A 12,557-nucleotide genomic window follows, 5' to 3' on the forward strand; every position below is an offset into this window, starting at 1 on the left:
TATTTGTTATTTGTTTATTTGTTATTTGTTTATTTGTTTATTTGTTTATTTGTTTATTTGTTTATTTGTTTATTTGTTTATTTGTTTATTTGTTATTTGTTATTTGTTATTTGTTATTTGTTATTTGTTATTTGTTATTTGTTATTTGTTATTATTATTATTATTATTATTATTATTATTATTATTATTATTATTATTATTATTATTATTACTATTATCTTACAAGTAGTACAGCTATATTTCTATCCCGGAATTTCTTTGCGTTAACGGTATAATTGCATAAGTTCATTTCAAAAAACTAATTATAATGTAAAAGTCTTACCTTGTCCAAACCCTCTGCAATAGTGGTTAGATTTCTTGTATAATCATTTTCATCCAGAAGGTTCCTAAAGCAATACAAATGAAAAACTGTGATGAAGTAGCCTGAGAAAGATATTATTTTCTGTTAACCAACTGAAATATCCCTAAACTACAATTACGATAAACTAACATGGATGTAGCACTGGTACTGTCGTCATCTAAACTGTGATTGTTACAATCTTTCAGTTTTAACACTGGAGTTGCAGCGCAAAACAAAGTCCCCGTATTATACGACTGAGCTGCTCTAGCAAGCTTTTCATATATTTTTGGAAGCGCTTTAATGAATCCATTATATGTCTGAAATGCTATAAAATTTTAATAATTTAGTTAACCAAAACTACTCAACTTCACTCTTATGCTTTAAATGTAGCTTGAATGACTTTTTTATTCAGTATTGGCTTCTTTTAAATCTTCTCTACAACTGTTAAACATACAAAGATATGTATGTCACTTTTTTCTCTTTTCTCTCTCTCAATCCATTTTTCTTTTTTATCAAAAATGACTGAATAAATGATATAATCCATTTATTAATTGCATATTCTATACTAAACTAAAAAATATACTAATACCTAAAAAAATTTTTACTTATGCCAACTTACACTTCCTATAGTAAAAAATTTTACTTTTTAAAAAATTTTATCGAAAAAATTTCTATACTAAAAAAATTTTACTTATGCCAACTAACACTTCCTTATCACAGCATATGTCGCCTGTAATACAATGTAATTTATTTCTTAAATTGTTCGAGCTACTCTCGGGAGAATATCGACAAACAAAACGGTCCCATACTGTAATTAAACCATTCCACTGAACCCATCTGTTAGATAAGTTATCGAGGCGGTTTTTCGAAAAGAATCGTAAAAATTTGCTAAATAAACAGATAAACAACAAACTGACACATGGTGTTAAAAATTTCACTTCTTGCAACGACTTTGGAGGGTCTTCAACCAACTGCTCCAAAATTTTAACATCATTACTCATCAACTCATGTCCACTACAGTATACAGAGTTACGTATCGTTTTTTGCACGGCATCATTTTCAAACCGTTCCAACATACGCTTTGCCTGTAAAAAAGGTAGAAAAAAGAAGGTATTACGAATGAGATGAAAAAGTATTACATTTTATTATATTAAAAATGAGTTTTTTCTATTTCTTTAACCTGTTTAATAGAATTCAGAATTGCAGTTTTATTTCATCTTTATTTCATGCTTCATCTATTTCATGCTTCATCTTTAATCTTTAGTACAGATAAAGATGGTCAAGTTCTCAGAATCTTTATCCGAAATCTCGACAATGCCCATCAAAGGATCACAAATAAGGCAATCAATAGTTCAAGAAAGAGCGAAGTAAAAGATTCATCTTATCCCAGAAAATTTATGGACGAATAATCCAGTCTCTGGTTCAACAGTCTCTGTTGAGATAATATCGAAGCAACTTTATACCTCATGTGACATTTTTTATAACTACTTTTTTTTGGGAAAATAAGATAGTGATGAAGATAAGAATGAGAACTAGAGGAAACAAAGACGGCCTGATAACAAACCTCTTCATTGTTTTTTGCATTACCTTCGTCCTATGCCATAAGGATTGAAACGCTGAACCAAACAAGAACTAAGAAACCCTCATACTTCATATCATTTCCTAGATTTCAGGAATTCTGTCACTGTCTGTACAGATAGGGTTTAAAATTATATGAAATGAAATAAATTTACCTGATCAGATAATGATTGGATTTTAGCCCTTGCACATTTTGACAATGATGAAAGAAAATTTCTCTCATCTAACGTTTCGAGTTCCATCGTTTTAGTTAAATTGACTAATCGAACAATATGTGACCTTAAAAATTAATAATGCATTATTTTTGCTGGATTTAAGATAATAGATAAGGCAGGAATTTTTATCCTTTCCTCACTGAAAAACGTTAAAATGATCAATTTCAAAAATCAGAATAAATATCATTCGTTGACTACGTAATCGGCATCAATATTTTGTTTTTGAATATTGCTTTTCAGAGTTCGCCTATATTTTTCCCTTTACACTGGATGATATCGCCATCTAAAAAATAAAAAGAAAATGGAAAACGAACTTGAACAAAGTCTGGTTGCAAATCAATAATGGTAAAAACATGCGGCGACTTGCCTCAATAAATTCTTTAAATAACGCCGTCGTTGGTTTTACAGGTGTTAATAGCGCCAATGATATTGGTCGCTGAAACTGACAGAAAATTATGTTTAAATCCTCAATTCAAAATACCAGAGAGATATTGTCGCTTATTAGTTTGATGATATCCTACGTATTTGTGCCTTCGACTAAAAAGAAACTACGAAATTTGTGGGCTACTAAATTTACAGAAGTTTTATACATGATATTTCTTTCTTTCTCACCAACCTAAAATCTAAAATAACACCATTGGTATCAAAAAGCTTTCTCGATTGAACCTTTTTTCATCCCGCTTCTTCTTCGAAAGACAAACTTCATTAAAAAATTTTATAACAACCTGAAATGCTCGAGCGTGCAAATCGAGTAACGTCGAATAATGAACACATGCGTAGATAGCCATTTGTTGATTGTAAACTATCATGCTGGAACCATTAATAACTTCGGAGCTCATCAACCAAAGAGAAACACTATCCATGTCAAGGTGTGGACCATGAACACGAGCAGGATATGAATACAGCGGTCGTGGACCTTGTGCCTATGAAAGAAGCAGAATAAAACATAGAACGCTTTCAAATACCAAGGATACACAGATTTCTTGAACAAATTAAGGAAAATTTTAACTTCCACATTCTTTTAATTTTTTTTTCCTGACAGCTCGGCTAAGTTTTGTATTTGTTGTTGAGGAAAAACTTTTATCTCAACAGCTAAAAAGAAAAAAAACTTCGTAAAAAAAAGAAGAAAAAAAACCTCAAACCGCATCATTATATAAACGGAAATCAGCAAAGTTGATGAAAATTTCAGAAACGCACTTGCAATTAAGAGTTAAAATTACGAGTGGCAAAACAAGGGCTCATTGTGAGAACTAAATCTTTGGTCTCAATTTGATGAAATGAATGAAATCTCCAGCAGAGTAGAGTTAAAGTATAGCTAGATAAGCTGAAAAATTCTTTTGAGTAATAATAAAAATTTCGAAGATACAGTTAGTATAACTTCGAACCAATAATTACGCATATCACTTACAATTCAAGGAAGATAGTCAAAAGAATAACCTGACAAAATTCAATTACAGTGAAAACAGCCTTCGGACAACAGGTCATCCGATGCCATGGATCCACACTTCGCTTGCCCCAAACAACGGCTTCATCCACAATACTCATTTTGTTCTTTTTCAGATGGTTCCCAATAAATTACAACTCAACTTCCACGTTTTATTAGAAATATTTTCACTATCTGCAGAACAAGAAAGCTACTGTTGGTATTGTCGGACCGGAACTTATCATACGCCATTTCATTCAGCTGCATGCTGCACAGATGCTTCGAAACATTAAATCGGCACATTTCTTGTTCACATAATTTCCTTATTTGACTGCCTGTTTTCTCAACCACATTAAGCAACTACCTTGCGAGTATATAACTTATGACAACTAATAATTTGAAAAGTATCCGTACTTGAAACAACTACTTTAACTATGCCTTACCAAATTTAAATCGTCACCCCTCATCGATCACACTATCCCAGTTTTTAACAGCCAAGAAACATATCATTTTCGATGCAAACAGATGCAAACATGAAGAAAACATTTGCGTTAGGAAATGCAATTTTCATGAACTGCAAACGCCGAGAAGTTTTATAAAAACTTCAGTTCGAAGTTTTAATCATAGTAGCAATCTTGACATGAAGTAGAAAAATGTTAAATTGAAATCAAAACGTAACGAAAAGAAATATACTAACATCTATCACAGCCGCTTCAACAATTATGACATATTTTTGAAATTCAAGGATTAATGCACCAAAAGTCAAAAAGAAAAAAATCGCGGAAAAATACAGTTTGAGCACAGACTACTACCAATACAATAAAATTTAAAACCACATACCGAATGACAAACAAACGGAAATATAAATTAAGCAGATGAAGAAGACAAGCATAAAATACCGTTTCTACAAGTAAAATATGGAGCCGATATCAAATAAACACCGAAAATGAAAATAAAATATGAATTCGCTGGAACACATAATCTCTAACAAAAATAAAAACGTTTTTGAGATAGACACAACAAATCTTAATTTAAAAATTAAAAATAAAAATAGTCGAACTTCTCCATACTTTGTTAGTGTCAATGCTATTTTCTAGTCCATTTTTCATAGGTAAACCCAACTCTTTTGTCCATATTATATTAGCCATACAAATCATTTTCTGAATGTTTAATTTCAACGTTATAGAAACGATATAATTACATTATACTGATTTTGTTAAAAAAATGATTAAAAAAAAGTCATGTAAAATACCCGGAAAGACGAAAGAATGCAGAGACCAAATAAGGAAAATACAGAGGAAGAAAAAGCTACAACGAGAACTCGGTGCTGCGCAAGGTTCATCTAGCAGTAAATCTCCTACATATTCGGGAATTTCATCTTCGTCTGTTTCTTGGCAGTAACCAAACTTATCATCTGAGGAGAAACGCCCTGAATGGCAAATCTCTTCACACGATGGACAAATGACCACACCTTCCCGCAACCAGCCATTTACTATCTGTAAGTAACAAGTAAAGAGAGTTAAAGAATTTTATTATTTAAAAAATTTTCGTCCGGAGAATATAACATTAGTTCAACAGAAGATGATGAGCTTTTTTTATTTTTCAAGACTATTCGCTGTCAAAATTGTAGTTACGAGTAGTATGAAAAAGTAGCCTTCATATTGGAAATTGCAGGTCTAAAGCAAAAAGAAAATTTTTCAAAAACTATCAATTGAGAAATTACTTGAGTATCGACTATAATGTTAATTTAATACTTCGTAAAAAAAGAACCTTTCGGACATAGACATATTGCCCGGCAAAATAACACGGATAAAAAAAAGTTTCATTGAATAAACCAATATTCAAACGACCTTCGCTACATTCATACTGAAATTAAATACAAAAATAACAATATAACAAAACAGTCTGAGCGCAATAAACAATCTAGACATCCTGAAGAGTCAGCATTTATCAAATTAAAACTCAACATTTCTTTTACGCATGTTGTCACTGAATTCAGATTTAAACCAATCAAGGTGATCTCTCTAACAACTAAGAAGATTGAAACACAATTATTTCAACATATAACCCTCTTAAAATATACTAAAAAATAAAAATTCACCTGATAGCACCCAGCTTTGTACTGAAGAAATGTCCGAATACGACCACATTTTCGCTCAGTCCAAAAAGTCGCTAAATCGAAACATTTTGACTGATTGCCATACACTTCCAATATTGAATTTGCTTGATTAGGTGTAAAATTTCCATCCAGCTCACACCGACTATCACGACGTTGAGATGAATTTGATGCTTTCCATTCAAACTCCTGCATGGAACTGATAATACCAAAATGGATTAATTCTAATTTTATTTATTGCCAATTTATTGCGCAGGGAAACCATCAACAATGTTACCATTGGATAGAAAATGGAAAACTGGATATGTTTAGTTTCATATTTTAATATGCTAAGTTAAATATTCCAGAACATAGATTAAATTTTTAATAAAACTGTAGTAAAGCAATTAGCCCCTAACTCAGATTTTCTTTATGAAAGATAAAGACCCCTTGTATTGTTTCGTTAAATTTCCATAATTTCACTTTTTCCAGAAAAAAGTACGCTTGACTGCAATTAATCCCAAATAATACACAAACAAGGTTTAGTAAAAAAATAATGTAGGCAAACCTGATTATAGGGGCAATAATCGGCAAGCTCCACAGACCCACCATAATACATGACGCTCTCATCTTGTACTCCATTTAAGGAAGCGAAATTACGATATTCGGCTGGAAGTGGATTTTGATAAGGTATCTAAAATTCGAATTTTATATAACAAATTTCAACAATAAAGCTCTATGGACCCATCATAAATTTGGTATCTACATCTCGCAGATTTCCTTGTTTTTATGAAAAAACTTGAGACAAAGGAGCTAATTCTTGGTTTCATTTACAAAACTTCATATGCTAATCAATATAGAATTAAAATCACACTTCACTAACAAAATCGAGTCAAAGAATTGAATTTGAGGAATATGCTACTAGCTAGAAATTAATTGCTTCCTCCCGCAAATGAAACATACCAAATTGCACAAAGCTAATGAATCTCGTTGTGCCGTACACCGTGCTGTTGCCAGTGAACGTTTCCCATCATGTTTAATTTCATCGCAAAATGGTGCTAGCAAAAGGTTTCTGTAAGTAAAATTTCTGAAGACAAAATTTTTGTGACTGTATACAACAGTGAAAGAAATGGTATTCTTAAAAATCACTGCTTACATAAAAGTTAAGAGCTGTGTTTAATATTCGACAAAATACAGTTAAGCAATGTAACGAAGGAAACAAATCAGAGTTGAAAACAATGTGCCTGAGTTTTACTACTCATGGTAAAAAAAAAATCTGCAACAAATTTTTCAAAGAATGACAAAAATACATCATTAACTTCATGAGAAGTACTCAAAAGTACTCGTTCAAGTACTTGAAGAAAGATCAATAGCAAAGAAGCTGAATTTAAAAGAGAAAAAACTATCAGGATCTTGATCTTCTTAGGAAAACTTCAGGTGACATCCAAAGAAATGACTGTATTTTCCAATCGGAAGACTCACTTTTCTCGTCGACTTCGGATCCATTCACCACAACTTTTCCTCGCAAATTCACAACCAAGATGACGACCCCAGTGAAGTTCTTCAACTGTACTAAAACGACTTAAGTTATGAATTTCAAAATTCTTATATTTCTTTGCCTAACAGTTGCCGGTAAAATTGCTAAACACATTTGTGTTCTTAAAGGGAAAGTAGTCAAGCAGTATCAAGACTATGAATTGGAGGTTAGAAGTTTCTGAGATGAGATTCGAAATGGATTTCTAATTTTAAAGAAGTAAGATTTGAATACGCTGAAAGTGTTACGAAACTTTTCAGACATAATTGTAAATATCCACTGTACGTTCTTATTAGTTATTATTTTAATGCTATACTAATATTTTAACCAAACCGAATTCAACCTGTAATTTGCTTTGTACCACCCACTATCCTCCAGAAGTGCAAATGTTAACCGAGAGTATACCGGATTTTGCGTATGAGTACCCGTCATTGCTTCATTCTGAAAAGTTAATTAGAGTATTGCTTCTGTAAGTTGGCTAATTTTGAATATTACTACACTAACGCGTCGATTATTCAAAAGTGAAACCTTAGAAGTTGGATAATTTTGCACATGTTGAAGTTACGAAGCAATAAGCAATACTAAATTTTGCAATAAAATGTTAGCAAAAAGGTAAAAATTTGGAACCCATTGAAAGTTTTGAAATTTTGAAACCAGAGCAAAATGGAAAACATACAAAAATCGCAAAATATTAAAATATTAAAAACTGCAAATTCCATCTAATAACTTGCTACAGACGATGATAATAAAAGAGTTTCAATTTTGGAATCATTTTCTTCGATTCAGAATTTAAATATGCAGAACATTTCACGTCTATGATTACTTCGAAAAGGCGCTTTTCCCAATGTGTAAAAGCGGTACCATCACCACCCTGATTTTCCAGCTCAGCCCCTTCCAAATCTGAACAATTGAAATGTCGTCGAGCTTCCTGTTGTACACGTGGAGTTACCATTACATGTATTGAATGTGGTATCTATAAAAAACCAAATCTTTTCTTGCTTAGAAAGGAAATTTGATCAGTCCTCCCCGTTATTTATATTACCAAGACTTGTCATCATAAAACTTATCACCACAACCACCAGATCATATTTTGTTTTTATAGATATTCAGTCTAGCAGTCGTGTCATCGTAACGTCATCATACCACTATGCAACTTCGTGGTCCCACCCTATTCTCTAACTTCGTTTTATTTGTACCGTTCCTTCTGCTGTCCACCAATCGTTCCGTATAATTGTCCGAATGGTACTTGGATCCCAGTTATAATATCCGCGGTCTTTATTCAATGAAATCGGTTTGTTGTAACGATTTCGTCGTGTTCGTGGATTTCCATTGTCATCCCGGAAGAATGCATATAATCCCGCGGAAAATCCCAAAGCATGCAAAATTTCATGCTTTACCGTTGAAAGTAATATTTCACGATCGTGTAGTGCAGTTGAGAGCGCATTTGGACATAAATTAACATGTCCAGCAATTGGTCTGTAATTTCAAAGAATCCTTAAATTTGAAAATCGATATTCAACTCTAACAGCACCCTTCTCCTTTCCTAATCTCATCTCTGAAATTATTTCAAATAAATATATCAATTTGAAACTTTCTCAACTTACTCTATCCCTTTCATTTTTTTTTCATTTTCATTCCAAAGTCCAACTTCTCACTGCTTTATTAATCACCTAAATTAGTTAATGAGGGAATGAAATGACCTGTCGCGATCAGCTTCTTGTTGACAATGTGCTGCATATGCCACCGTATCAGCATTTTTGCAACGTTCTGATACCACTGCAGAAACATAAAGGAGAAAATCTGTATTTGGTACACCAATTCCATCAGCAGGTCCGGTAGTACCACAGTTTTGGGATTCTGGTGATGTACAATAACGACATTGCTAGGAATAAATAAACACTAATACCAATAATTACCATAATTAGGTACACTTTCAAAATGTATTAAAAAATTCCATTGTATTTGAAATTGTAAATTTTCTTCTTATCGAAGTAAAAAAAGTAAAAAAAACGAATAAATGATAAATTTTAGAAATGAATAAATCAATAAATAATCTATTTAGCTATTAGCTTAATCAAGTCCTTTATAATAACTTTTGCATCAAATGATCAATCAATACGACCATCTTTTCAAATAATGACAAAAATTTTCTATCTTAATGATATACAAATTAAACATAATCAAGTCTTATCAATAACATACTCTGTTTATATATAAATTTAATCACAGTTAAACCTTATCAATAGAACCTTTTTTGTTTGCATTTAAAATTAATCGTGATTAAGTCTTATCAAGAAAATGCTTTATTTTTGTATAATTATTGATAAACTCACATATAAATGTTCATCTGGAATGATTACTTCACCACAACTTGTTTCTATTTTGCAGCCTAATACACATGATTGTCGTTTCTCATATGTACGCATATAATATAGATTTGATACACATTTTCTAAAAAATCAAATTTCATTTTACAATGAAATTATTTGATTTGAAAACATGTCATCCCTACTAATTTCAATTTTAAAATAATTCCATTTCTTTTTTCATTTCTAATTTGATTACATATTTCACCTCATTACTTCCCTTTTCCATTGATAATTCCATCCATAATATCTGATAAAATATGAGATGTACTTTTGTTGTATTTTTCATGATCAAATGATAACTGCTATTACTGGTGATAGCTGTATTGATCTAATTTTCACAAAAGCTAACATTATATCATAGTGACAATTGAAATTGTCATTTATTGCTTATGATTATCACTCATGAAATTATCACTTGTGATAACACAAATAATCCTTTTAATTCTTTATAAATTCTTGAATCCCATGAAATATTCGTAAAATAAACATTTGTCAAAAAAAAACAAAAAGCTTCAATTGAAAATGAAAGAAAAAGTTCGTCATTCGTTTTTCTTTTTTTACTCAAATTTAATTATATTTTCCATTCTATTTCAAATTTAAGTTAATACATACATTTATCATCAGGAATTATCGAAAACTGTTCTAAAAAAAAAAACTAAAACCTAAAATAAACCTCAAATCCATTCTCAATTTGTCAAAATTACACCATTCATTTAGCACTTTCAAAAATTAAATAATGCAACCTGCCTATTAAGCCGTATTGGTATAGCTGTTGGACGTACTGCTAATGCAGCTTGCCAATAGTTCACAGCTTCCGGTAATAAAGATGTCTAAAAAATAAATATTATACTAAAATAATTAATTATATTCTAAATAATATTTGAAAACAAATTATATTTGCTTGGTAAATTACTTGGTTAATGTGTATAGATAGAAATGATTCAGCCTCATATATGAAAATTTTTGAACTTTCAACTTTGATCCGTGCTCATCAAAACTGACATCAATTCGAAAAATCTGCGCATTTGTGTAAATTTTCATTTCAGGAAAATTGAAATTTCAAAAAAAGAAAGTTGCTAAAAAGATGGTCTAAACAGTGTAAGAATAACAATAAAATTATATGTAAATGCAAGATAATATCTTAAATTGCAAAAAAAATCGAGTTAATTTATGTGTAACTTACATTAACAAATAATTGTATATTTGTCGTTAATCTGAAATGAAAAACGAATATAATGAATTGAAATAATAATTTTTCTTTTTTTTTGAATTTATCTTATTTTTAGATACATGAAGTGTGACAGGCACAAACTTTCTTTTTTCCAAAATACCAAGCTAATCTATAGAAGTTAGCTTTTTTACTCTCTTCTACAAATTCCTGAAAAACATGAAATTAATTGATGTAATTGTCCAATATCAAATATCCAATATTACTAGATGAAAAGACGTATTTATGTAAACTTTAAAAGTAAGTCACAAACGCAACAAACATAATTAGCTAATAAAGTACAACGGATAACAAACTATTTCACCTTATTTAATCTTAATTGACTCTGATTAACCTGAAGATGTATTCCATGGAATAGTTAATAGATAATTTTAGTAATAAATCAATTCTTGGATAATCTAGAGGCTAACAAATGATCACTATAAAGATCATGATTATTATCTTACTTGTCAATGCTAATTTTATCATAATGAAGATGAATCCTTAACGGTTGGAAGATATCATTATCTACATTACGTATCTTCCGAACTCTACCATCATCACTTTCCATATCATTCTCCACGAAATCAACATCAAGCGGTACATCAAAAACAATGTCATTGACATTTGGTACCTAAGAAATTTGAAAATGTTCAATAATAGTTAATTAATTAATTACAACTATCGTTAACCATGATTCTCCGTTTGATCAGTTTGCAATATTAATTAATTTAAGTGTTCAAAATAAATTACCTTTAATTTCATTCCAATAATATTAACTAATGTTTTAAGTCAATATTATTAAAACAGAAGAGAAAAGTTCAAAATTCAAATTAAACTAATGGCAATAACAATTAGTCATAGTTAAAGTTAAACTAATGATAATAATAACAATAACGATTAGTATGATAAACAAACAATTCTAAATACCTTATATGAACATGTGGCACCATTTGTTGTCAAAATCATTGCCGAAAATATCATCCATAATAATATATTCAAATTTGGACAAATAATAATTACAAATGATTTGATACGATAATTAATTTCATATTGTTGTTTTCGTTGTTTTGATATATATTGATCGATTGATTGCATATGATGATCGTTGAAAACGATCATAACAATTAGTGATAAATGTAATTAGTAGCAACAGTAGTAATACTTTAATACTTTTTCTCTTTTACTTTTACTAATATCTAATTAGTAATTATCGTATTCAAATTAAATGATAGTAACATATATTAATAATTAAAAATTACTATAGTAGTAATAATAATCAGTTGTTGTTGTAGTATTAGTTACCAATTAATTGCAGTATTAGTAATACATTCTGCAGGCGCAAAAATACAGCAGCATTATCAAATGAATAGATGACTTTTTCAAATTCGATCATTTAAACGAAGACGAAGACGAAAGAGGAGACAAGGAGACAGTAGGAAAAAAAAAAACGAAGAGACAGAATTGTTCAATGACCGTTTCAATTAAATTTCATGATGTCATTAGTTAGTATATGTAAATGTATGCATATCAATATTTATATATCTATATATCATTTGGATCGGCATTTGACCTTACATTTGTACCTGAAAATATGCAAATTAATTATAATTCGTTTCTTCCTCCCTCACTTTTCATATTTAATTAATTCATTTAAAAAACGTTTTTATCAGTTAAAATTGAAAATACGACGAATGTTTTGGTTGAAAATTTCAAAAACAAAGTTCAAATTTAAAAATCAATGATTGTGCAGGGGAAAAAGAGAAGACAAAGAAAAAGATAATATGACAGAAAAA

General features: G+C 30.2%; 2 protein-coding genes across 2 annotated transcripts; both read right to left on the reverse strand.

The window, feature by feature from the left end:
- Window positions 1–322: 322 nt before the first annotated feature.
- Window positions 323–3,753, reverse strand: LOAG_08470 (hypothetical protein; the record flags this gene model as incomplete). The annotated part of the gene is made up of 7 exons (XM_003144001.2): window positions 3,571–3,753; window positions 2,859–3,056; window positions 2,448–2,569; window positions 2,074–2,197; window positions 1,258–1,425; window positions 491–657; window positions 323–386 (listed from the first exon to the last, which is right to left on the reverse strand). Coding segments are annotated over exons 1-7 (951 nt in total), but the record flags the coding sequence as incomplete, so codon positions are not given.
- A 670-nt stretch (window positions 3,754–4,423) lies between these two features.
- On the reverse strand, window positions 4,424–11,730 carry LOAG_08471 (hypothetical protein; the record flags this gene model as incomplete). Its single annotated transcript, XM_020447712.1, has 16 exons — window positions 4,424–4,524; window positions 4,809–5,052; window positions 5,327–5,422; window positions 5,658–5,861; window positions 6,220–6,345; window positions 6,615–6,723; window positions 7,134–7,223; window positions 7,529–7,626; window positions 8,009–8,158; window positions 8,382–8,661; window positions 8,886–9,067; window positions 9,519–9,636; window positions 10,302–10,384; window positions 10,738–10,768; window positions 11,229–11,395; window positions 11,692–11,730. The coding sequence occupies 16 exons, from the start codon at window positions 11,728–11,730 to the stop codon at window positions 4,424–4,426; spliced, it is 2,118 nt and encodes a 705-aa protein (XP_020302087.1).
- Window positions 11,731–12,557: the final 827 nt, after the last annotated feature.

Source organism: Loa loa (assembly GCF_000183805.2).
Source record: "Loa loa unplaced genomic scaffold supercont3.52, whole genome shotgun sequence".
NCBI lineage: Eukaryota > Metazoa > Nematoda > Chromadorea > Rhabditida > Onchocercidae > Loa > Loa loa.